The sequence below is a fragment of the Ostrea edulis genome, chromosome 5 (assembly GCF_947568905.1).
Source record: "Ostrea edulis chromosome 5, xbOstEdul1.1, whole genome shotgun sequence".
In the NCBI taxonomy this organism is placed as follows: domain Eukaryota; kingdom Metazoa; phylum Mollusca; class Bivalvia; order Ostreida; family Ostreidae; genus Ostrea; species Ostrea edulis.
The window spans coordinates 27,112,446-27,140,440 of NC_079168.1; the positions used below are offsets into that span (position 1 = coordinate 27,112,446).

The window sequence follows — 27,995 nt, forward strand, 5'->3', positions numbered from 1 at the left end:
GAAAGTTGTTTTCAGAAAATCAGCTTCTCTCACGCTAAAAACGCCAGGCGTTCATCACGTGGTCAATAATTTATGTTCAAATGTTGTTTAGTACATTAACATGGAAGGTCTATCCTTACCAGAGATTAATATGGAAGAATACGATGAATATATTTGGGAAAATTAAGTGGCAAGAAGACACCACATGCGTAGAAAACGTAGATCTCGAAATTGGTGTTTCGAATATGTTTTAGATCGCTGGTCAGAAGAAAACATTGCTTCAGATTTAGAGAAATCGTACCGGCAATTTAGTAATATACAATTTATGACTTTCCAGTTCTACACGCTGCTTGATGGAACTCGCAAAATATCGGGTTTTATTCGGCTGAAAAAACCGCGTATCCGACGAAGTGTATGGTGTATGTTTTGGGCTGGATACCATGATATGTGGGAAAGCGTCACGGCAGTGAGATTTCCGTGGACCAGAGCTCGGAAATTAGAAGATACCATCACCTGTGTAAACAACTATTTTAACTTTTTAAATTACAACGCTTGATGTTCTGCGCATGTCATTGAACTTGTTATAAAAGCGGAGCCTAGTTGTCACACCTCATTCTATCTTCTGATATTCGTTAGATAACATGGCACAGAAACAGGTCGACGTGAAGAAAGCTAAGAAGCCCGTAGATCAGACGCAGCAAGAATACATTGACAGACAGCTGGAAATGGCACAGACCACGGACTTTCTCCCTAGTCAGAATCCTACGGATCAAGGCCTGGGGTTTTTTTTTCCCGCTTCACAGGATGCTACGGGACTGGAGTTGGGATTATACGATAATCCCCCCATTAGTAATGAAGATTCCCCCATGACCAGGGCTGATTTTGCGATCATTACGACCACCCTGGACGGAATCGTCAACCGCATCAACGTGCTGGCCGATGAAATCGCCAATCACACCGCGGTGCTGATGAAAAAACTGGAGGAAGTAGTGGCCGCTAAACCCCGTAAGGACCCTACCAACAACGTCTGCTTCACCTGTGGGGAAACGGGGCATTGGGCGCCAGATTGCCCGCAGAAAACCACCAAGAAAACTAAAGAGCGCGACCCGTGCTACAAGTGTGGACAAGTGGGCGAATCAAACTGCGGACTGTCCGAAACAGCAGGACGTTCCCAACGCAAACCCCCCACCCACAGAAGAACCACCCAAAAAGAAGAGGAAACCGCCGCCAAGAAATCCAAGTCCGCGTAAAAGACTGTAAATTTGTGTGGACTTTATCAAGTATGTTTAATTCTGTGTAAATTGTTGATTTGATAAATGTGTAAACTTTTAATTGTTCATTGAATAAATGTGTAAACTTTCAACCATTGTTCTTTAATTAATTTTATTTGAAAATTTAACATAAAGGAATACACCAGGAATACAAAACGCTCACACGCTATCCCCCCACACCTCGCCTGTTACACAGCGCCACCTCTCCTCACCTGTCCAGCTTGACCGCACCAACCCCGCTTGACCGCGCCAAGTGGCCCCGGCCACCTGGCCAACTGCTTGACCCGTCTATAAAAACCCGCACTCCAAACTACACTCAAAACTGCACTCAGTTGAACCCCCTATCGGGGCGGGCTATACTACTGATATTGTTAAAATATCACAATCCGGAAAACAGAAGCGTGGTTCCGCATTTACATTTGATTGTGACGTAGGCCAAGTATGGGTCTACTTTAAACATGTTTGCCGTACGATAAAAAAAATCATCAGATTTACACTTCCTGTGGAGTTCTCATGACGATCCTGTGAATATTACTTCCTTGCAACTTGCAAGTAAAATCAAGTGTCTGTTTTAGATTTAAAGACGTTTATATAATCAATTATTTGTACGTCATTTTGATGAGTAGTACGGGTTTCGATTTCAATGAATCAACTAGAAGCAGATACAGCATCGATTAGAAGACCTTACAGAAGGAATTGCAGCTGTGGAACGTGTCCAGAAATTGAAGAAGAATGGAACTGGCTTGCAAAGGCCAGATTGGAAACAAACAAACGTAAGCATACATGTATCTTTTTATATGACATTCGAAACAAATGAATCGTAGCGATAAGAGCCTTCCATCTGCAGAAAGCATGTATGTTCTTTGCTCCGTAACTGCGCTAGCTATTTTTATCTCATTTATGACCAGTGTCTTCCCGTTGGGGTAGAATAGGTCCTCATTCCACCATTGCTTGTCGTAAGAGGCGACTAAAAGGTGCGGTCCTTCGGGTGAGACCGCAAAAACCGAGGTTCCGTGTCACAGCAGGTGTGGCACGTTAAAGATCCATCTCTGCTCAATAGCCATAAGTACCGAACATAGGCCAAAATTTTACAGCCCTTCACCGGCAGTGATGGCGTCTCGATACGAGTGCAATGTTCTCAAGAAGGACGTAAAAACAATATTCAGTCAGTCAATCATGACCAGTGTCCCATTTAGCTGTTTAAATTGTTTACAGTAATTACGCAAGATATTAGCTCTTCTCTGCTGGAGGTACGTTCCGTATTCTATTGAACACGTGGGTGGGTACAAAGTGTGTACATACATATGTATATTATAGAATCGTTATGCAGAAAACAACAACCGTTATAAAGGGGTATATTTTGTTAATTCAGCATGAAAGGTGAAGATAACGAACAGTGATCAGTCTCATAAAAATAACGAGCATTGATCAATCTCATAACTCCTCTAAGCAATACAAAATACAGAGTTGGTCCTGGATATACATGTACCAGAGGTGGGATCAGGTGCCTAGGAATAGTAAGCATTCCCTGTTGACCGGTCACAACCGCGTGAACCTTATATCTTGATCAGGTTAACATTTTTAAATCAAGGCAAGCTACTGACAAACAAATTGATGGTACAGGGGTTTCAATAATATCGATTGAAGTCAGCAGTTTGTAAATTCTATGGTCGATATAACGATCTAGTTTGTCAACACAACCTATCATTGGGTCAAATGCTGTCTGACGTGTTTCATACCAATTGTTAGGCCGTTCTTACCAAACTGATTTTGACTACAGATAACTCCGTTTACCTGATCAGGATATAGGACTCACGGCGGGTGTGACCGGTCGACAGGGGATCTTTACTCCTCCTAGGCACCTAATCCTACCCCTGGTGTGTCCAGGGGTCCGTGTGTGCCCAACTACCTAATTTGTATTGATTATAAGAGTTGTCATGCACCAGATATCAGATCATTCCAACTTAATATTACGTCAATGAAACTTGCCTAATGTTGTTCGTACACCACTAAAAGCTACATGTAGAACTTTTATAAGAGAGAAACCATATCACAACGTTTATAAAGCAGAAACCATACCTGGTTCGAATTCGCAAATCGATAATTCCTGAATATTTCGTTTATCCTAGTCCTTTGAATGCGAAAACCTTATTTATGTTTCAATATAAGTTGTACTGTGTTATGGTGCACAATAATCTCCCGTTACAATTTTAGCTTCTTTTACTTTTATTTTGAATCATACATTACAATGTACCAATACCTTGTGTTACGTTTTAACGGCATGTGTAGAGGTTAATGCATGGACTTTTAGCAATATATGTTTGTTATGAAATACCTTTATGCAGTGAATTCAATCAGTGACACTTCCACACTCAACATCACTCATTAGCCAGTAAATCTATAGAGTTTCGAAAGTTTATTGATCCACTAATGATATACTTCAATGTTAAGGGGAGACATGTTATATCCAAAAATATATCATGTGCAATAGTTTTGGTTCGTCAATATTGCTGACCGCATATGAATCTCTTATGAATAAAAGTAGAACACACTGGCTGTGCTGTGTTGTCATGTGTTTATTTAATTTACACAAAGAATGCAGCAATGGGGCGTGAGTCCGGCCTTAGATCGTCATATGTAGCCCATACTATACTTTACCCCCCCCCCCCCCAAAAAAAACAATTATGTTAATTTACAATTGACGAAGCCCAATTTGTCTTTTCGATTAATATTTCGAGGATTCGAACCATCCAGTAACTACATGTATACATGATGTATGTGAGCAGAGAAAAAAATATATATGACTTGTTTGAAGCCAGAAAGGCTACAAAATGGGGATCATGTCGAAGTATCTGCACATAAACATATATATCTATAATTTCAGATCAACAACTAAAACACCAGGCAGGAAGAGGACCTTGTGTTATTTTTATTTTAGACACGTCAGCAAGCATTAGAGGACAGGGATTCAGAGAATTAAAAGAGGCATTTACGTCCATTATCGATGGTCAGAATCAGATTATAATTAAATCATATATTTGCTTAATTCATCTAGTTTTGAAATAAAATATTTCTGATTTTCTGATTTTTAGAATCCTCGCATTATCCTGAAATTGATGAAAATATAGCAGTCATTGTTTGTGGTCAAAAAACAAAATTCCAACGATATTACTCTAATAGATACAATGAAATCATTCATTGTATTGGTATGTATATTTCCTTTATTATAGCAACACCGAAGCAAGAATCACAACACAAACACACACACACACACACACACATATATATATATATATATATATATATATATATATATATATATATATATATATATATATATATGCTTTTGACAGATGACATCGAATGCAAAGGATCGTCACCCTTAGCGGCTGCGATGTGGCTTTCTACGGGTGCCCTGGATGGAGTTTCCTCCCAAAAAGTCGGTTGGTAATGGTTGTATGTTGTTTAACATCCCGCTCAAAAAATCTGTCACTCATATGGAGAGGTCATCATTATCTGTAATGGGCTGTAAAATTTAGGCTTATGCTTGATCGTTACGACCTTTAAGCAAGGAGGGTTCTTTATGTGTCACACGAATTGTGACACCGGGTCTCTATGTTTGTGGTATCATCCGTTATTTCTTATTTGTTGGAATGGAACCAACCGTCGTGTCCGATGTTCGAAATCGAACTTTTACCTGTACAGTTGTGTACGATCGAGTTTGCTGACGGCAAATCTATACATGTAATCATAGGAAAACTCATGCCATTAATTTTGTATTTGAGCGATCATAATTATGTAAACTGGAAGAATACATATACATATACCGTCACACGCGAACGATAACTCTTACCAATAAACATTACAAAAAGAGTCAATAGGTCATTGCATCGAAGCATTTTATGAGAAGAAGACTGAATTCTTCATCTGATGGATTTTATCTACGTCTCTCTTGCGTCTGTTGACAGTCAACACTTTGTGAAGTCTGTCATTGGCGTTGCATCTACATACATAACATTCGTCATGACAGCCTTTGACGTTGGTTAAAAAATGGTTGTCTATATGTGTGCTTGGTCAAATGCATTCTTGTTGTTATCGAAGCAGAATCCAATCTTAACGATCCTTCATATCGATTACTACTGAGCAGTGATCAATCTCATAAATCCTAGAATGAATACAAAATCATAAGTTTGGCAAATGCGTACATCTGGCAAACCCGACGCGGTATGGGGTGCGTAGGAGGAGCAAGCATACTCTGTCGATCAGTTACACCCGCCGTGAGCCCTATGTCTTCATCAGATAAACGGAGTAATCTACAGTCAACTTGTGTAAGGAACTATCTAACAATTGCTATGAAACACGTGAAACAGCATTTAACCAATGTCAGCTTGTGTTGGCAACCTATATCGGAATTCACAAAATGCTGACTTTAAACTTGAAATCCATATGCAAAACAAGCTCTTGTGTATAGAAGTGAATTGAGCACATTGAGCACATATTCTAATTTTGTTTATGAAAACAAAAATAGATTTAACATCAAATCAAACACACAAAAAAGGAGAATGTCCGGGATGTTTTATACCACAAGTTGTTGTGAAACGTACAGGAGCGTACTGCCGTTAGGGACAAAATGTCCTGCACTCTCTATACTCTGTCACTGCCGATATTATTTACCCATCTTGGGTTTTTAGGTCACCTATGTAAACTCAAGTGACCTATTGCAATTCGTTGTCGTCCGTCGTCCATTGTGCGACGTGCGTTAACAATTGAACATTTTTAACTTCGTGATAACTACCAGTCCAATTCTTTTCATAATTGGCATGACGACCTTTGGGAAAAGGGGGACATAAATTGTAAATTTCAGGATTACAGCACCCTGGGCCCTAGGGGCGAGGCGAAAACTGCCCAAAATTGACAAATTTTCAAAAATCTTCTTGTCTACAACCGCACACGTGTACGAAAAACTAAATGCAAAGTCATGTAGAGCATGCAGGGAGGCCTCTACCAAACTTGTAACTTTCATGGTCCCCGGGGTAGAGGTTCTGATCCCAGGGCGTGGCCAAACTTGGTATATAATGTTTATGTGTAAAACACTTAAATAACAGTTTTTTGGTGTTATTGATACTAAATTGAAACTAAATGGATATTTAGAAAAAACAGGTAGTCCTTTACCACAAATTGTAAATTTTATGATCCCAGGGGTAGGGATTTTGGTATCAGGGTGGGGCCAAAATGGTCAGTTATTAAATGTGTGAACAATAGACATTTTTAACTTCTTTTTGATAATTATAATTCCATTTCTTTTCAAATTTGGTATGAAGCATCTGTAGGACAAGGGGGATATAACTTGTAAATTTCAGGATTCCTGCATGTCTGGGGCCTTGGGCGGGGCAAAAACTTCCCAAATTTGACCAATTTTCAAAAATCTTCTCTACAACCGCACAAGTTTTTTAAAAAAAAAAAACTAAATCTCTATGTAGAGCAGGAAAGCCTCCACCAAAATTGTAAATTTCATGATCCCCGGGGTAGGGGTGTTGACCTCAGAGCGGAGCCAAACTTGCTATATAGTGTTTATGTGTCAAACACTTAAATAACATCTTCTATAGTGCTAATGATACTAAATTGAAACTAAATGGATACTTAGAAAGAGCAGGTAGTCTTTTACCAACAATTGTAAATTTCATGATTCCCGTGATGGGGTTCTGACCCCAGGGTAGGGCCAAACTTACTATATAGTGTTGATGTGTATAACACTTAAATAACATCTTTTTAGTGTTATTGATACTAAATTGAAAGTAAATGGATATTAAGAAAGAGCAGGTAGTCCTTTACCAAAATTGTAAATTTGATGATCCCCAGGGTAGGGGTTCTGACCCAGGGTGGGACCAAACTTAGTATAAAGTATTTATCTGTAAGTTTGCTGATACAGTATAAAATCTAAATGCATACATAGAAATAGCCGAAAAGGATGTACAAAAAATGGTAATTCAACACATCTTGTTTTATACTGTTGCCGAACATTAAATTTAGCTTATATATTCAAAACAGTAATTTTTTTCTAGATTTCATAGCCCTTTGGAGTAGTGATACTTTTTCACTAGTAGTCAGGTGACCGATAAGGTCTGTGGGCCTCGTGTTTCTATTTCCGAGGCGGTACATGAATATTTTTTTTAACTCATTTATTTTTTGCTTTCACAATAAATAAACATTTACACATTAACAATACATGATAATATAGTATGTACATATTTCAAGCATGTACAAACATATATGTGTATATTTAGGATTGCTTAAGTACATGTATATACATGTATAATGTGAAAGGTATCTAATTTCGAAAAGATGGAGAGAGAGAGAGAGAGAGAGAGAGAGAGAGAGAGAGAGAGAGAGAGAGAGAGAGAGAGAGGGGGGGGGGAGTAAGGGGAATAATTTTGCCTGGTCCACTGATCAGTCTCCATCATTTCATATAAAGCAATTGTTTTCGCGGTACCTGAATATTCCTTGAGATTGCAATATACGTATTGTGAGGCTCTATCAATAAGGTATTTTCGTATATTGATTAATATTTTTTTTTTACATTTTTATTATTTTTATTATTATAATTATTTTATTATTGTTTTAATCACACTATTTTATTTTTCATATTGATGATAGAGCGCATCAAATTGATGTCATCTGTGCACGTGATGCCACGTATTGTTATGATATCTGATGGCAAACCTACAGACATACGGTTCACCAGTCGACCAGAAGGTGACGCCACGGAGTATGCAACTAAATCAGTAAGATATTAAGCATGACATTTTTCTCAACTATATAAAATATAGGACAATTGAGTAATTATTTGATATTGTTGTATATTAGGCAAAAGATCAGACGCTGCGAGTTGCATCCCGTCTTGGAAAACTATATCCTATTTTCTGTATTCCAGTTGGAGACAACCCCGATGTGGTAAGGTGTTCAAGGATTGTTATTATATATATATATATATATATATATATATATATATATATATATATATATGCGAGTCGTATTCCTTGCTATAATTGTACATGTTTTCATCTTCTACGTATATAACATTACGATCCAAATAAACTTAACATCCATTCCTAGAATAGGAATGAAATTCTTTTGGTGTCACAGATATACTAATGATTAATGTTATAACAATAAAATCAGATGCCATTCAAATAACATGTTGATGACATTGTAGTCCTACTTAGAACAGTTGTCAGCCGTGTCAAATGGCGGAAGTATTGTGCATCTTAAAGACGTTCGGCAGTTTGGACGATACAATAAACATTTGGTAAATTTCGACATTTGAATACATGTATATCTACGACAATACCAACTTTTTTCCATGTTTCATTCGATATTTACCAGTGAACTTATACTTAAAGATAGACCACAGTCTTTCATACTTGCTGCATATTAAGATATTTTAGTGAACAAAGATGTTAACGGCAAACGAACAACTCAGCTTTATGATAAATGGACGACTTCGGCTTCTCCACCATAAATATTAATCCATTATCACTTGCATATGAAGTTCGTGTCCCTCCGGGTTCTGCTCATAATCAATTTTGAAATCGGGGTAGTCTACTGATAAAAATAGTTTAAATAAAATTCTACAGGTGTTTCAACATTCCCGTTTAAAGTACTGTGATATTTGTATTGTCTTTACAATGATGAAAAGGTGAGAATAGCATACAGTGACCAATCTTACAATTCCTATAAAGAATGTAAAGTTAAGAGTTGGGCAAAAATGGACATCTGGCGTACCTGGGGTGGAACCTGATATTTAAGAGGAATAAGCATCTCCTTTCGACCGATCCCACCCGCCGTGAATGTTGCTTCTCACATTATCACCAGTGTGAGATCGATTTTACCCATGTGAGAGAGCCATGTGAGATTTTTCTGTCTCACACTGCTGCGACGTCATTTGATTGTGACGTCATATATTTTCTATGATTTACGTTACACGGTGAAGCAAAAATATTTTGCATTGAAATCTTTAAATTTTAATGTATATAGCTTTCTGTTGGACAACCTGTGGGTTTTTTAGTTTAAACTTATAGTGTAAACCATTTTCGGGTATGCTCTTTCTGCCTATCTAATTAGTTTTTGCATCGAAGTTCAAATGAGGATTTTGATAATTTAGAATGTTCTCAAAGCTCCTAAATTTATGCACTAAACTGTATATGAAATGTGAGAAAAATAATCCTTCATTATTTACTTGTGTGGGATAGGGAAATTACACCTCTGGAACAAGATTCGCTGTCTAGGACTCGGCAAAGCCTCGTCCTAGACTGCGAATATTGTCCCCTCGGTGGAATTTCCCTATCCCACACTCACACTAATGAAGGATTCTATCAATCTTCAACAGGTTAATTGCGAAATTCACAACCAAAATGTGTTTTAAAGAACGGTCTAACAATTGTTGTGAAACATGTCAGCCAACATTCAACATAATGACAAGTCGTATTGGTAATTATGTCAAAATGTATTATGGTTTGCGAAATGCTTACTTTAAACGAGACTATTGTAACCCCTGTATAATGAACTTATGTGTCAGTAGCCCACCTCAATTTAAAAGCTGATGATACACAAAAATATGCTAATGCATATCAAATCAGTTGCGAGAGATTACTACCATCTGCAGGCGATAATGGTATATCGCTACATGAATATGGGACGTTATCTAGAATTCATAAAAAGTGACGTTAACAGTGACAATTTTTATCCTGATTTGGACGACGGATTACTCCGTTTATATGAGGAAGATATAGGGCTCACAGGGGATACTTACTCCTCTTAGGTATATGACCCCATCTCTGGCATGTCCAGTGTTCCGCATTTTTCCTACTCTTATATTTGTATTCTTAATGGGATTATTAAGATCGACTACTTCGTTATCTTAGATATTGATATACAAATGTCTCGTAATCACGCCATTCTTTTGATTGCAATACTTTGACTTACAATGTACTTACTTTGATCTTGTACTTTGACATACTTTTCAAAACCTTTTAAAGAAAGAGCGATCATTTTTTTTCTATTTTAAATTTATTCCAAATATTTTGACGTTGTGACTTTTGTCCTTTCGCCTACATTTCAAAAACTTTAAGCTTGTGAGTCAAATGGGATAGGATGAGTAGTACCACGCTTACCGCCGTGCTATGTCGTCTTTTGACAACCCACTTTGTTGTCGGTTTTCTTTTTTGTTCCCTTTTCTCCACTGATCACCATGATTAATTAATTCGTTAAAACTAAAGAAGTCCATTATCACATATTATGTGTCAGCATTTCGCAAATTCTATGATTGTATAACGATCTAGTTCGTCAATACAACCTATCATTGGGTCAAATGTTGTATGACGTGTTTCATACCGATTGTTAAGCCATTCTTGACACACTGATTTTGACTTCGGATAACTCTGTTTACCTCAACAGGATATAGGGATCACGGCGGGTGTGATCGGTCGACAGGGGATGCTTACTCCTCCTAAGCACCTGATCCCACTTCTGGTATGTCCAGGGGTCCGTGTTTGCCCAAATATCTATTTTGTATTGCTTGTAGGAGTTATGAGATTGATCACTGTTCGTTATCTTCACCTTTCATTATGCAATAGAGGATCACACGAATAGGATACTTTCTAATTTTCTCCCGGGTTAACACATTGAATATGCAGTATAAATAATAAATATGTGGTTTGTGGTGAAACTTTAATACGCTTGCAGTTTTTCATGCTTGGTGCTAGTTTTGTTTTGTTAATCTTTTGTTCAAGGGGTAGATAGTTCCTTAAATTTAAATGTTCGTGACACTGATAGATATAGTGCTTATATATACTAATATCATAAGATCCAAATATTCAGCATATGTACTGTTTGAGAAGGACCAGGTACTATACCACCTTTATCCGGGTAGCTCAGAGATAACGTTATCGCTTGTCACCGCTGCGACCCGAGTTCGATCCTCATGATCGGCAGTGGTTGTATGTGAAAGGGTATGGCGGTCGCCCGCTCGGATACGTGGGTTTCCTCCGGGTACTCCGGTTTCCTCCCACATAAATGATCCCCTAGCGCAAACATCTGTGCATTAAAGGACTCCATTGGAAATAAGCTTTCGAACTTTCATGGGTTATCCTTGGTATTTATGTACGTATGTTTGTATGTATATACACCGAATAAACATTTATTTAATCTTTAAGGGTTTGCAAGGTCCATGTACTTTTCAGGAAATACCATCTATCATAGAACCCTTCAATACGATGATGCCGCTGAATAAAGAAATGCTTCTTTCTGTTTTGTCACAACAAATGCCACACACAAGTTCAAGGCTGGATAATAATCAAATTGTAAGAATATATTTATCTACGTTAATTATACACTGCTTAATGATGGAGGCATTAAATACATGCACTTACGATAGAAAATCAATCAGCTGCGTTATCAAGAATTAAGTATTTAAAAGGTTTCAAATCATTTAACTTTCTTATATCTTTCTTATTTGACAACCAGTTATCCCTCTTATAACATTTAGGATGCTATAGTGGACTTTGTTGAAAGACGAGGCAGTTTTCGAATTGAAGATCAATATCTAATTGTTGACAATAATGATGACGAAAAGTATCAGGAGTTATTTCATCATATGCCCCCATTAGGATCGAGGGTTAAGCGTGGTCCAAACTGGAAATGGCAAAACCAGGATGCAGAAGGGATAGGAACAGTCGTTGGACACTTCGCTGAAGAAGGTATTTCTCACAACGTTTGCTGTGAAGCAAATTTTATCAAAAGATGCTCAAAACTGTACAATAATGATAGCCTAGAAAATATAAATTTTTACTCCAATACAAATTCAGTCTAAACTTTTTTGTGTTTCATTGAGAATAAATTACATGCTCTGATCCTTAGACGAATTTAGTCCCAGTCTTTGGCACTCTGTCTTTCCTTTTGGCTCTTACAAGTTTACTGTTATTTCGGATTTCCAAACTTTCGGCTTGAGAATCACTGAAGAGACATTATTTGTCGAAATGCGCATCTGGTCATCAAAATTGGTACCGTATAAGTTTTACATGATACAGATGAGTGGCCGTTTCTTGATTTGTTTCGAAACAAGTGACATTTTAAGGTAGAGATTGATAGGATGACATTAAATGAATTATCCATTAATTTGTTTTATTGTAAAATTCGTTTCAGATGAAGCTTTGCTATAAATCATATCAAATATCAAGTTGGGTATTTGACCTCACTTTTGCAAAATATGGTAGATTTTGATAACACATTCTTTAGACTTTGTAAAAAGTAAAATGTGACAGGAAATAAGTAGAGAGCGATATATAAGAAGAGCTGTACCATTTTTATTGTAAAGAGAATCATAACTTGTCACATATTGTTTAAAACAGCCTTTTATATGCTTCTAATTGTAATTGTAATTAACATTAGTTCTCTAAAGCGCTTTACAAATGTGAGAGAAAAGATAATATAAAATCGATGTGCACATACATATCAATAACATATTCATAGTGTCAAAATTACAATGCATGATTATTAATATATATCGCATTATATAATGATATAATTACCCAAATAACATATAAAACAATTTAAAACAACCGTTAGAAGTAATTGAATATATCATCATCATCAATCCCGCGACGGGTGACGTCCTTGGAGAGACAAGAGGGATGAAGCAGCAGATACCGTTTTCCACTCGGTTCAGTCTTGGGTCGTTGTGATGAGTACTTGCATGGGTAGTGTGGCCCACTCCTTCACATTACCTGTCCAACTTTTCCTTTGTCGGCCGCGGCGGCGTCCACCCTCTACAATGCCCTGTAGTACGGTCTTTGCGAGGCTGTCGTGACGTGCGACATGACCAAACCAGACCATCTTGCGTCTCTTGACCATCTGTAGGAGGGTTTCTTTGGGGCCCACCAGGCTGGTGACATTGTCTCTGACGAACTCATTGGTTTTGTGCTCCCAGTAGTGGATGTTGAGCATTTTCCATAGGCACTTGTTTTCAAAAGCCTGGACTTTCCTTTCGGTCTCGGCCAGCATTGTCCATGTCTCACATCCGTACAGGAGGATAGAGATTACGAGAGACCTGTATAACCTGTATTTAGTGTGGAAGTTGATGCTGTTCTTCCATATTCTATTGAGCCTCGCCATCGCTGCTGTTGCTGTGGCTATCCTGATTCGGATCTCTCCAATGCAGGTGCCATCCTTGTATAGAGTTGCCCCAAGATATTTTAAGCTTGTCACTTCCTCTAAGGTACCTCCGTTTATAGTTATGTTTGCACTGATGTCGCATGTGCTGTTGACCATCACTTTGGATTTTTCTTTGCTGACCTCCATGTCATAGGTCCCTGCACTGTCCACTAATCTGTTGGTGAGGCCCTGTAGTTCGCTGTTGCAGCCACCCATGAGATCAATATCGTCAGCGGATCGGAGGTGTTTGCACTGATGTCGATTGTACTGTTGACCATCACTTTTGATTTTTCTTTGCTGACCTCCATGTCATAGGTCCCTGAACTCTCCACTAATTTGTTGGTGAGGTCCTGTAGTTTGCTGTTGCTGCCACCCATGAGATCAATATCGTCAGCGAATCGGAGGTTGCAGAGAGGTCTTCCACCGATTGAGATCGAAGTATGGTGGTCCTGGAGCGTCTCCTGCATAATCCTCTCCAAGAACAGGTTGAATAAGACGGGGGAGAATAAACATCCTTGCCTCACACCAACTGTCGTCTTGAAGAACTCTCCCAACTGGTGTTCAAAAGGACTGCACTGTTCGATTTCATGTAGAGGGTCTGGTTCTTATGTACCAGATGGTCATCAACGCCAAAGTATATCATGATCTTCCATAAACCATCATGCCAAACCCCATCGAATGCCTTTTTGAAATCGATAAAGTTGTGGAAGAGGTCCCGCTGTTGTTGGAGATGCTTTTCAATCAGCACCCTGCAGTTAAAAATCTGCTCCACTGTGCTCCGACCAGCTCTGAAACCTGCCTGTTCTTCTGCCAGCAGCTTATCCACTTTGGTTTTCAGTTGGTTGAGGATGACTCTGAGCATGACTTTTCTAGGGTGGCTGATGAGGCTTATTGTCCGATAGTTCTGGCATTGTCTTAGGTTGCCCTTCTTAGGTAATGGAATGATCAGGGATTTAGTCCATTATCTTGGCCATCTTTTCTTCTCCCATATCTTCTGACAGAGTTTCGTGAGGGCCTTTGTTGTAGCTTCGCCTCCACACTTCAACAGCACGGTGAATATATAGAAAGGACATAAGTATGATAACAAACTACAGTTCAAATATCAGTTGGAGGTTTTTTTATTTTTTTTTTTCTTATAAAAAAATGTTACATCACTGTAAGAGATGTAATGTAAGAGCACTACGTACAGTGTATATAAAAAATCACAAATCAAAAGCTAATCTAAAAAGATGTGTTCTGAGGTCCGCTTTAAAATTAGACAGCGAAGTACATTGTCAGAGTTTAAAAGGCAGAGTGTTCCAGAGACTTGATACGGCCTTATCCAAACATCGATCCCTATGTTTTCGTACGTGTCCGAGGTACCTGGAGAAGATACAGAGATTCAGATCTAAGTGAGCGTGTGGGATCGCAAACTGTAAGGACATCATTTATGTAAACTGGAGATAGGTTGTGGAGATATTTGTAAGTATGAAGAAGGATCTTGTATTAAATTCTGTATTGAACTGGGAGCCAGTGAAGATGTATTAGAACAGGAGTAATATGGTCGGATTTTTTTAGCGTATTATTAATCTTGCAGCTGTGTTTTGTGCCCTCTGAAGTGTGTTGGTATGTTTGGAATGAACACCATAAAGCAATGCATTTTCGTAATCTAATCTGGATGTGACTAACGAGTTTACTAGAGTTTTATGTGCTTCATTGTTGATAAGTGGACTTGTATATTTATATATATATATATATATATATATATATATATATATATATATATATATATATATATTTGTGTATGTGTATGTAAAACTTGTATATATATATATATATATATATTTGTGTATGTAAAACTTGTACGGTACCAATTTGATGGACCAGATGCGCATTTCGACAAATAATGTCTCTTCAGTGATGCTCAACCGAAATGTTTGAAATCCGAAATAACTATGAAGTTTAAGAGCTAAATATAGCCAAAACCAGCGTGCCAAAAAAGTGGAGCCAAATTCGTCCAAGGATAAAAGCTATGCATGAGGGAGATAATCCTTAATTTTGAAATGAATTTCTAAATTTTATAACAGCAATTAAATATACATTTGTATTTTCAAGCTAGTAACGAAGTACTTAGCTACTGGGCTGTAGAGACCCCGGGGACTAACAGTCCACCAGCAGAAGCCTCGACCCAGGAGTCATAATGTAAAACTTATACGGTACCAATTTTGATGCACCAGATGCGCATTTCGACAAATAATGTCTCTTCAGTGATGCTCAACCGAAATCTTTGAAATCCATACACCAAATACATAAACAAATATCACACACCACGAAAATACTTACTTTATTTACTTACTTATCCTCTTCATCTCCGTTGGGACATAAGGCACCAACAAACTTCCTCCATTTGTCCCTGTCCTTTGCCTAGTGCTGAGCCTTCCCCCAGGTGTAACCTTCCCCTTGAAGTTCCGCTTGGATGGTTCTCCTCCACGTGGTTCGAGGTCTACCTTGCTTTCGTTTCCCTGGCGGTGCCCAGTGCAAGGCAGTTTTTGGAATCTTCTCACTGGGCATTCTCAGAACATGACCTAGCCATCTAGAGCACCCCTGTTTTATCTGTGTTGAGATACTACTACATTTGCTAATATTGAACAAGTTCTTGTTTGTTATTTTGTTAGGACAGTATATTCGATGAATTTTTCTGAGGCAGCTGTTATGGAATGCCTCTATCCTCTGTATGTCGCTCTGTATTATTCTCCAGCATTCCGAGCCGTAAAGGAGGACTGATTTCACGTTGCTGTTAAACAACTTCAGTTTGGTGTTTATGCTGAAGTTTTGTGACTTCCAGATTGCCTGAAGTCTGTGAAAGGCTGTACGGGCTTATGATATTCTTGATTGTTTTTTTTTTTTTTTGCTCCATTTTCATTGCTGATTACACTGCCATGATATGTAAAATCTTCTACATTTACAATTGGATGGTTATAGATGGTAATTGGATCTGTGATTTTCTGGTTTAACACCATTACTTTTGTTTTTGCTATGTTGATGTTTAGTCCGGTCTTTTGGGCATATGAATTTAAGATGTTTGTATTTTCTTGTAGTTGTCTCTGGGTTGTTGATATTTCTGCTAGGTCATCAGCAAAATCAAGGTCTTCTAATTATTTAAACATTGTCCACTGTATTCCATTTCTAACAGATGTTGTGTTTCTCTGTATCCAATCTATTACCATCAAGAATAGTATGGGTGATAGAATACATCCTTGACGGACACCAGATTTTACTTCGAATGGATCAGAAATGTTGTTTTCTAATATGATGTTGCATTCAAAATTTTGATAAAAGCATTTTATGAGAGTGATAAGTTTCGTTGGTATGCCATATGCTGTCAATATTTCCCAAAGTGTATCTCGGTGGACGCTATCGAAGGCTCTCTTAAAGTCTATAAAGTTTATGAATAAAGGTGTGTTCCATTCAATGCATTGTTCAATTATATTTCGAAGAGCAATTATTTGGTCAATACACCCTCTGCCTTTCTGAAACCAGCCTGTTCTTCCCTTAGCTTCCGATCAATGGCTGTATCGATTCGGCTGAGAAAGATCTTGCAGAATACTTTGCTAGGTACAGAGAGTAGAGTGATTCCTCTCCAGTTGTCACAGCAGAGTAGGTCTCCTTTCTTTGGAAGCAGTACAATAAGGCCTTTATTCCAATCTGATGGTATAGTCTCTTTGTCCCAGATGTTTTTAAAGAGTTGATGTAAAACTTTTGCTGTTAAATTAGTATAAGATTTTAATAACTCGGCAGGGATGGCATCGATTCCAGCTGCTTTTCTGTTTTTCAATGATTTAATTGTTTTAATGATCTCCTCTAGTGTTGGTGGGCTTGTATCAATATTAATGTCCCCGGCAGTTGGTGTAATAGTGGCTTTTTCTGATGGATCAGGACAGTTAAGTACTTCTTTAAAATGTTCTACCCATCTCTTTGCTTGTTCTTCCTCTCTCGTCAGTGAGTTTCCTTGTTTGTCTTTTACTTGTCTTGTTTTTGAGGTATTATTACCACAAAGCTATTTGGTTATTTTGTAGACAGTACTCAGTTCACCGTGAGTGGCTGCTCTTTCTGCCTCTTCAGCAAGATCATCCGTGTATTTGCGCTTATCCTTTCTTGCACTTCTTTTTACCTCTCTGTCCTTTGTTTTGTAGTTCATCTGCAGCTGGTCTTGCTGATTTGGTGTTAAGAATTTTCTGTTTGATGCCCTTCCGTTCTTCTATCTTTTTCCATGTCTCTTCTGACAGCCATTCCTTGTTCTTCTTGGTCTGGAAGCCAATTATTTTTTCTGCTGTCTCATTGTAAATTGATTTAATATTGTTCCAATGCTCTTCTATTGTATCTTCATTTTCCAATACATTGAACCTGTTCTTAAGTTCAAGGTTAAATGCTTTTCTAACTGTTGGAGAATTCAGTCGTGGAATGTCAAGTTTCCTCCGGTTGTTTGCTTGCCTTGGTGCTTTTCTGAGCTTTAGTTGTACAATTGCTCTTAGAAGGTAGTAAGCACTGTTGGCATCGGCACCTCTAATCACTCTGACATCCTGTAGTGATCTTCTCTATTTCCTGTTGATCATAAAATGGTATATTTGATTAGTTGTTCTGCCATCTGGTGATTTGCAAGTAAGTTTGTGTATATCTAGATGTGGAAAGATGGTACCTCCAATGACTAAGTTGTTACTGAGGCAACAATCTACCAATTGTTCTCCATTTTCATTTCTTATCCCACACCCATGTTTTCCCATGATTTCTTCAGCATTGGTATTTTCGGATCCTACTTTGGCATTCATATCTCCTGTTATTAAGACTAAGTCGTGCTGTGGCACTTTGGAGAAGATGGATTGAAGCTGTTCATAGAATTCGGCTTTTGTTTCCTCGTCAGAATCGTTAGTTGGTGCATAACACTGAATGATTGTTAACTTACAGTATTTTGAATTAAATCTGGCTGTTATAAGACGTTCACTAATTGGTTCCCATTCCAGTAAAGTTTTTGTCACTTCTTCTTTCATAATAATGACGAAAATACGACAAGTATCAATAATCTCCATTGTTAACAAGAATGATGCACTGTTGTACTGAATGAGAAAAATGGTTTCGTTGTTTATATATATATATATATATATATATATATATATATATATAAAAGCATTAGAGATCCAACAACACCCGATACCTCAAAGTGTCGGATCCACAACATGGATACAACGTCAAATACAAAAATTTTACAAAGCACTAAAATGACCAACGACACGAACAACCAGATTGGCAAATTTTCGGGATGACAAAGACTACATATAAATACATCTAGCACTACAATTACACTCATCTATTTATTGGCAGACCTAAAGACCAAAAAACATGTAGTCTGCGTTGTAAATACGTTTGTAGATTAGAGTAGTTGTAGTGCTAGATGTATTTATATATAGTTTTTGTTATTATTCTCTGTTGATATTGGCCACATTATGTATTTCTTTTCGTTATACTGAAGAGGGGACGGGTCGTCCCGAAAATTTGACAATCTGGTTGTTCGTGTCGTTGGTCATTTTTGTGCTTTGTATATATATATATATATATATATATATATATATATATATATATATATACATCAGCACTGAAAAGGCCACGACACTGTTAGTTAATCAAAACTCAAATTTTCGACGTAACCCGCGTCTTTATCAAGAGACTTATATCACATAAATAAATATCACACACCACGAAAATACAAGTATCAATAATCTACATTGTTAACAAGAATGATGCACTGTTGTACTGAATGAGAAAAATGGTTTCGTCGTAAGCGTGTTTACTGACGAAGTGTAGAGAGTTTGTACCATGGTCGGGTCGGGATAAAAATAGAATTAATTTTTCAAAATTATAGAAATCAGACACATTTAAAGGGAAAACTTCCAAAACAATGTGATTGTGAAATAGAATGGTGGGAAGATAATGATTTGGAGTGATTAAGGTAGCAGGGGACAGTTTCGCAATATAGACCCGGTCAACTTTTTCAAAAAATGGAAATACCCCATGTTTGAAGTGATATTACATATGTAAAAATGTATACAATAAGTTTAGGATGCATGTCAAATGTAGCTGAGTGCTTAATAAAAATGTTGATATACAACATGTAGGTGTCACCATGATTCCTAGCATATAGATGGGTGCAAATACGAAACTAAGACACGTGGTCAGTTGCTGGAGAAATTCCGGTGAAAACATGCAGGGTCTAGCAAAAGGTCTGTAGCTGTGAGGGAAGGTGGATGGCCCCATATGAGAGGTAGATTTTTTAGAAGGGCAGATAGGGTTCTTGATTGTGCACAGTGTCTAAATCCCCATGTTTGGTATTGTGATGGTGTGGGGTGGTGCGGATTAGCCCAAATGAGGGAAAAGCAAAGCAAAAAGGGGGAACCTGCTCAGGGCATGTTTTGTGCACCAGCACCAGTATTTATAGATTACATGTAATTTAGGGTCATAATTTATTAACTGCACTAATATGAAATACAAGTATTGACATAAAAGGGAAATATGATTTTTCATTAGTCTGTCATAATCTGACTTTGGTGTATACCCCCTATCCACATGTTTCAAAACCCAAGAAACTGTCCCCTGCCACCTAAGTTCAAAACAATATTTGGTAGTCCGTACCATTGTTGATTCGGATATGGTAAACAGTGCTGACAACGAAAACTAGTATACTTCCCACAAGAACACGATTTTACAACAGATCAACAAAGTCACGATCAATTAATATACACAAATCTTGCATTAAAATGAGTAATCCAAGAGGTGAGTGGGAGAGAAATCTAAGGAAAATGATGCTGTATTATTTTTCAAGCTAATGTATTTTTCAAGGTCAAACAAATTAAAGCCGCAATCTAGAAATTCTAATATCACAACATAGAGAGCTATGGGAGTCCGAACTGTTTATTTAGAATAATGTTTTCTCGTGGTTTAAAGGTTTAAAGATGATATATTAATGATATACTAGTCTTCAAGGTCAATACATTTCCCCCTTATTATCACCCCTTTTTTAAGGTTTTATAGATAGATAGATATACTTGTATCTGGTATATACACGACATCCATGTACATGCAGCAGTCATAATATATATTTGGCCCACGTGGAATACTTCAATAAATACAAAATAACACATCAAGTGTAAGTCATGTGTTTAAACTTACATATGTTATTGTAAGTTGCATTGTGAAATAGCAGAGGAAATGTGAGTTCAATACAAATTTAATTCATGACATTTTTTTTTCATTTACTAAACTACATTATGATTCTGCTGACCAGTTTAAATGCATCCATCGAATTCCTCTTCTCAGAAGAAACTTTGTTTAGACTTCCCATGACTACATACACAGCATTTACACTCACAGTACTCGAACATTTCGATGTATTAACTTTGTTAATATATTGAATATCACATCATCTTTCTTCTATAACATATTAGTTGATAACAAGTTCATTAAGTCAATCACAGAAAACTTTTGGACGGAAAAGTTTCACATTATGAAATCTTTATGGAAGACAATTTATCTCTTAAAAGTCGCAAAAATTTCAGATAAACAAATTTCAGAGTTTAACTATAAATTGTTACATCAACTTTTGAATAATAATCTGAATGTTAGCAAATGGATTCCAAATATACAAAACTATTGTGAAAACTGCGGTGAAATTGAAAACAGAACACCATATACATGCCTGCAGAACGTCTAAAAGAATATGGAAAAGGATTAAGAATGTACTAAATCTTTATATTTCTTGGAAACATATCGTCATAGGCTTTTATAATGAAACAAATCTATCAGAGTCTCTTAATATTTTTATTTCTTTCATTGCACTGAAGATTTATAAATATAAGATGAAATGTAGACTAACTGGAACCTCTTGTAACAGTGAAAATGTATATATCTCAGTGAAACGGGCTTTAAATACATACATGTATCAATACATTGCAGAAAAATCGTATTCAAATATATGTATCAAACATATATTTAAGAAAATTGTACAACTTTTGATAGTTCTTGATTTGAATTTTGTATATGAGAGGCCCGATGTGGAGGGAGACGGCTCCTTCACATTTTGTTTACCTGGAAGCAATTGGAATCTTGGTGTATTTGGTAGTGTGCCTTACAGGTAAACGAAGGTAGCCTTTCATGTGGTAAACAATAGTTTTTTGTGTGTATTTATGAATAGTATGACTTGACAATTCAATCTAACTATTGTAAACTTCATTGCATAAAATCGTATTATATATTGCACTACAAATTCATTGATATATTTGAATATGTAGAACATTGAAATAATGTTGATGAATGATTTATATCTTTGTTAATATTGAATTAAATAAAAGACAAAAAAATCTTTGTTTACGTTATGCATCTATGTATAGCATGATGGCGGTTTACATTTCGTTTGGTTAAAAATACCACATGGACGAAACATCTGATGCTTACTCCTCCTAGACACTTGATCCCATTTCTGGTGTGTCCAGGGGTCCGTGTTTGCTCAACTATCTATATTGTATTGCTTATAGGAGTTATGAAATTGATCACTTCACCTTTCATCTACCTTTATTTTTCATTGACATATATTCCTAGTTTGAACTATTCTAAATTTTCTCCGAGTCAGTCACAGCAAGACTCTTTTGGAGCCCCTTTTATTTTCCAATTATTCTATGATGGTATCAGAAATTCCAAGAAATACAGTCACGTGAAAATACACATTCTTACTGATTACGTGGTTGCTATCAGTCTCTACCTTAATGCATTTGTGTCTCTTATTCGATACACACGAGCATGTTTTGTGTGTGGTCAGCTTTTAAATCTAGGTAGACTATTGACAAATAAAGTTAGAGGGTTTTCAACAGTCTCGTTCAAAATCAACATTTCGCTAATTATGTGGTCGTTAAAATGATATAATTCATAAATACAACCAGTCATTAAGTCGAATGTTGTTTAGTGTTTCATACCAATCGTTATGTCGTTCTTTACATACTGAATTTGACTACGGATTACTTCGTTTACTTGATGAAAGTATAAGACTCCCGGCATGTATTATCGGTTAACAGGGAATGTTTAGATCCCCTAGGCACCTGATCCCACCTCTGGTGGTATTGTTTGTAGGAATTATAAGATTGGTTAATGTTCGTTATCTCCATATTTTCATATGCTTGATTTACCTGCGTAAATGTAATCATAATTAATCATTTTTTTAAAGGTAACTTCATAGAAATGAAAAAATATTAGGGATGTCCTTTGAATATGAATTTTATATATAGGAGGAAGAGAATGAAACATGAAATAACATGTGACTTTTGCCTAGTTTGTTGTAGCTAATGATACATGTAAATGGCGTTCATGATGCCTACACCAATACAGTATTGTTAATTAATGGTGATCCCCTGTAAATATTACTGATCGATAATATTGAGTGTTGGTCTCTTCATGTTTAATAAGCTTTAGTCATATTAGTTTACTATCATACCAACATCATAAGATAAACGTTCCATTTTCTTCAGATGGATGGCTCTATGTAGAATGGGACTATGGTCAAACCTGTAAATATCGATTTGGAAAGATGATCTATGACGTTATCGTGTGTAATGAACCAAGGGTATTGAATGACAGTGAACTCATAGCGGCTGGATGTCTTGTTCAAAGAGGTATATTATTTGCACCGTTTATATTCGTCATTCATTAAACACTTCGTTTTCATTGAAAGTTACAAAATTCCGTATTTTAATTATAGGACCGGATTGGAAGTGGGCAGATCAAGATGGTGGACCTGGAAACATTGGTTCCGTGTACAGGGTGAAGACTGATGGAACAGTTTACGTAAAACATTACAAATTTTATGATTTTAACTATCCTTATGATAAGCTGCCATGGAGGTTATATTTTTGGGTCTGTTAGAGCTTGAGTGTGCGTCTGCGTGCGTGTGTAAACGTTTTTATCGTCATGGTTACTCAAAATCAAACAGACGACGGTTTGAACTTCTAGCAAAAACTGATTAAGTTTTTGGGAACGATCTGCAAATGGGAATAGCAGCAGACAGAGAATATACAGAATATGCTAATAACTTGACGATAAATGGTGGTCTCCCAATTCTAGACTGTGATAAAAAGTTTTACTTTATCAATATTATATGAACTTAAGTCTAATCATGTTAGATATATACGGTTACGTTTAATACTTAATCACATACCAGTCGTCGCTTTGTCAAGTGAATACTGCTTAAACGTGATGATGAGAATTGAAGGTCTTAAGTAGACTAGCATCTGAATACAGATTGTCAATAGATAAAAATATACACTGAACTACATTCAAATCAACCTTATCTTACATGTTTTGCATCATGTCAATATTGACTAGATTAAGCATATACTATACCCCCAAACGAGTGTTTTCTGCGGTTGGAAAATATTCTAAACAACAAAATTATGCTGTTATCTTAGTGCATTGTTATATCGCAACCGCAGAAATTTGAAACCAAGAATACAATTTCATTAGGGATCAAATTGCAAAACGTTTCCAACCGCTATATGCTATTGAAGCAGAAACGTACATAAAGAGTACGCTGTACTGTACAACGATACAAGTTGTTCATTTTTTATCAAAAAACAACCAAAAAACAAAAATTTAATCTTTGAAATTAGATTTGTCCTGGGTTTTCTATTGGTGTGGTTACATTGTACTATACAACATGACATACACAAACACACACACACACACACACACACACGTGCACACACATTCATACATACACAAAAATATACACACATAACACGATGTGTTTTGATTATTCTTATTTTCAGGTACGATGGTCAAACTCTGTTAGAAGTAATTACAGATTCGGATACGGGGGACATTTTGATGTTGAAATTGTGTAAGCTTTTCGAAAACAAAAATATGTTTTGCTATTTTCATTTATATTTGAGACAAACATCGCTTATAACTTTGTATAATAAATGCATTGTTCCTTCTAGTGTCCCTACGGCGAATGAGAGCAGACCGGATATAGGTATGGATATTGAATATTTGATAAATGATATGTATTTACAAAGTTTAAACTCATTTAAAAAATAAAATAAAGTCTTGAAAGATACCATAAACATTCTTCAGATTGTGCGTCTGGATTTGACCATTCTGAATCAACGAATATACGGAACAAACAGTCAACCTCTGATGGTTCAGGCCACACGAAACCATATATAGCGCTTCCGAAGAGATCCTGGTTCTGGCAAGATACCGAGAGAATTTGGATGCCCTATCCTGATGCTGTGAACGACATAATCAACGATAATTATGAACAAAATCCACACTCTACAGTTATAATACGTTTTGATGGTCAAAGGTTGTTAGATATTCTTTTTATGCATGAAAAGGTAAAAGGTGAAAGATAACGAACAATGATGAATTTCATAACATTCACCGTGAGCCCTCTATCTTGATGAGGTAGGCTGGGTAATCCGTAATCAAAATCAGTATGTAACGGCCGAACAATCGGTATGAAACACGTCAGACAGCTATTGACTCATTGACAGGTTGGATTGGCAAATTAGATCGTTATAACAACCATAGAATTTGCAATCATTGACGATGAAGAAGCTGAAATCCTCCCATTTGTTATAATTTTACACAAAATGTTACGATTACGATTGATAGAAAGGACAGTATTTTCGGTGTAATCATGCCAAAATTCAAGCATAGTTACGTTACACCCAATTATAATCTTCGTTTGTATATATAAAAGGTGAATGTAATGAACAGCGATCAATCCCAAATCCCAAAAAGAATGCAACAAGAATAGAGTATACATATGTGAAAAATTTAGTTGTTACATGTACTAATACAGACAAATGGGAAAATATGTTTCGATTTAGTGCTTGTTTTAAGTCATTTCTCATGTCAATCATTTTTAGCTTACTTGAGCTGAAAGCTCAAGTGAGCTATTCTGATCGGCTGATGTCCGTCGTCTGTCCGTCTGTCTGTAAACTTTTTACATTTTCGACTTCTTCTCCAGAATAACTGGACCAATTTCAACCAAACTTGGCCAAAAGCACCCTTGGGTGAAGGGCTTTTAAGTTTCTTCAAATGAAGGGCCATTGTCCCTTTCAAAGGGGAGATAATCACAAAAATGCAAATATAGGGTGGGGTCATTTAAAAATATTCTCAAAAACCATTGGGGCAGAAGAGCTGGGATTTACATGAAGCTTCCTGACATAATGAAGATTCAAGTTTGTTCAAATCATGGCCCCCGGGGGTTGGATGGGGCCACAATAGGGGATCAAAATTTTAAATACAAATATATAGGGAAAATTTTTAAAAATCTTCTCAAGAACCACTGAGCCAGAAAAGCTGATATTTACCTGAAAGCTTCCTAACATTGTGTAAATTCAAGTTTGTTCAAATCATGGCCTCCGGGGATAGGATGGGGCCACAATTGGGGATCAAAGTTTTACATACAAATAAAGGGAAAATCTTTAAAAAAAAAATTTCTCAAGAACCACTGAGCCAGAAAAGCTGCGATTTACATGACAGCTTCCTGATATAATGCAGATTCATGTCTGTTCAAATCATGCCCCCTGGGGATAGGATGGGGCCACAATTGGGGATCAAAGTTTTACATTTACATGAAAGCTTTCTGACATTGTGTAGATTCAAATTTGCAAAAATCATGGCCTCCAGGGGTAGGTTGGTGCCATAATAGGGACAACGATTTTACATGCAAATATATAAGGAGAGTCTTCAGATATAGGCTAAGGTGACTCAGGTGAGCGATGTGACCCATGGGCCTCTTGTTTTTTTTTTTTTAGGTTTAGAGTTGATCTGTCAAAACTGAAGTGCATCAATGTTACTACCAAGGAAATCAGTGAAATAGCTTGGAGATGGACATAGTGATTTGGAAATCGACTGAACGTCTGTGGTCAGCTCTGTCATTGTTTGCTGTTTCTATGAGTGAACACTTTCCCTTAAGATGATAAAGTTCTTATGTTATGGATTTAGTACTCCTACGGACACTTTACTCATCCATGTGCTTGTATGTCTATCTTGGATTTAAATATTGATGGAATTATAGTTAATAATTTAATAATGATAGTGACTTCGGTACGCATGAGAGAACATATGAGTTACCATACCTAAACTGGGTTTAAAAACTTCACATAAGCACTTACTGAGATACATTGCTGAATCCAGTAAATGTACCAAAGCCAATATTTGCTCCCCAAGGAAATATGAACTGCTTTGAAAGAGAGACAACTCGCACAAAAGGAAGGGTTCGAAGACGAACAATATCATTACGACAATTTAAGAGCAATACTCTTCAAACTTCTATACACTAAACGACTAATCAGAACACAATTATATCATTCGATCATTTAAAGCTGCTGGATTCGAATGATATTTCTAAACTAATTGGGGTGCGCTGTACTGGAATGCATGTTCAGTTATAGAAAAAATATCATGAAAAGGTGAAGATACCGAACAGAGATCACTGTCATAATTCCTAGAAAGAATACAAAATTAAGAATAGGGTGAACACAGACCCTTGAAACTACCAGAGATGGGATCAGATACCGAAGTAGGAGTAAGCATCCCCTGTCTGCTGGTCACAACCATTGCGATCGCGAAACGGTGTAATCCGTAATCAAAATAAGTGTGTTTAGATAACGGCCTCAATTAGTATGAATCACGTCAGACAGCATTTTACCTGATGGCAGGTTGTGTTGGTGAATTAGATCGTTATAGTGACCATAAAATTTGCGAAATCCTCACTGTAAATGAGACTTTTCAAAACCTTTTCATACTCATAGTTCGATGCATTTCATAATTATGACCATTATCTATGTATCTAGCGGTATATAGTTGCTAAGTCGTGTTTATTTAGGAATGCAAATTCCAAACTTTGATGTTGATATTCTTTGAAATTGAAAAGAAAAACACCAATAAATAAGATTTTTCAAAGTTTAGGTAAAAGAAAATTATAAGACTGTCCAATATATCAACCTTTCATCCATTCCATATATACCATACGTCAGCTGGTCATCATCTTCCCAGTAACACAGTAGTAACAGTCATTTAGTCTATCTCGATAATGTTCAACCTTATGTTAATAATGGGAAACAGAGTGTAGTCTTCAACTATATAAACATGTTCTTAAACTGATGCAACACTCTGTTTCTATTTTATAATTTTGTACGAATTTTGTTGAAAGTCTAGGAAATACCTTAGAAGTATGAATCCAAGTAGACTGCTTACTCCTACTAAACACCTAACGCTACCTCTGGAGTATCCAGGGGTCCATGTCTGCCTTACTCCTGATTTTATTCATTGTAGGAATTGGGAGATTGATTATTGTTCGTCATTTTCATCTTTTCATAAAACAGAGATACCTGAGTTTGATTTTTTGTATACAGACACTACAATTATTTGTAATACTGTATGCGTGATAAGCGACACTTTCCACTTCTGTTCTTTAAGGTATGCATTGTTGATTATGACCTTAATGTTATC

At 36.7% G+C, this 27,995-nt stretch overlaps 1 protein-coding gene across 4 annotated transcripts; it reads left to right on the forward strand.

The window, feature by feature from the left end:
- The first annotated feature begins 1,772 nt into the window (after positions 1-1,772).
- On the forward strand, positions 1,773-26,558 carry LOC125649346 (uncharacterized). 4 transcript variants are annotated; one of them, XM_056165585.1, is made up of 15 exons: positions 1,773-2,023; positions 4,135-4,257; positions 4,343-4,456; positions 4,604-4,693; positions 7,905-8,032; positions 8,115-8,201; positions 8,464-8,556; positions 11,489-11,608; positions 11,794-12,004; positions 23,000-23,143; positions 23,230-23,309; positions 24,296-24,366; positions 24,467-24,501; positions 24,603-24,834; positions 26,297-26,558. In XM_056165585.1, the coding sequence occupies exons 1-15, from the start codon at positions 1,894-1,896 to the stop codon at positions 26,376-26,378; spliced, it is 1,740 nt and encodes a 579-aa protein (XP_056021560.1). In that variant the 5' UTR covers positions 1,773-1,893; the 3' UTR covers positions 26,379-26,558. The 4 variants fall into 4 exon arrangements, with proteins under 4 accessions (XP_056021560.1, XP_056021561.1, XP_056021559.1 ...); XM_056165586.1 differs by having other exon boundaries at positions 23,230-23,291; XM_056165584.1 differs by having other exon boundaries at positions 1,774-2,023; positions 23,230-23,315.
- The last annotated feature ends 1,437 nt before the right edge of the window (positions 26,559-27,995 follow it).

Bases quoted from the DNA above. Each gene is read 5' to 3' on its own strand.
- LOC125649346 (XM_056165584.1), top strand. From the start codon at position 1,894: ATGAATCAACTAGAAGCAGATACAGCATCGATTAGAAGACCTTACAGA. The intron at 4,457-4,603 runs GTATGTATATTT...TGCTTTTGACAG, and splicing joins TGAAATCATTCATTGTATTG to ATGACATCGAATGCAAAGGA. The intron at 8,557-11,488 runs GTAAATTTCGAC...TGTACTTTTCAG, and splicing joins GACGATACAATAAACATTTG to GAAATACCATCTATCATAGA.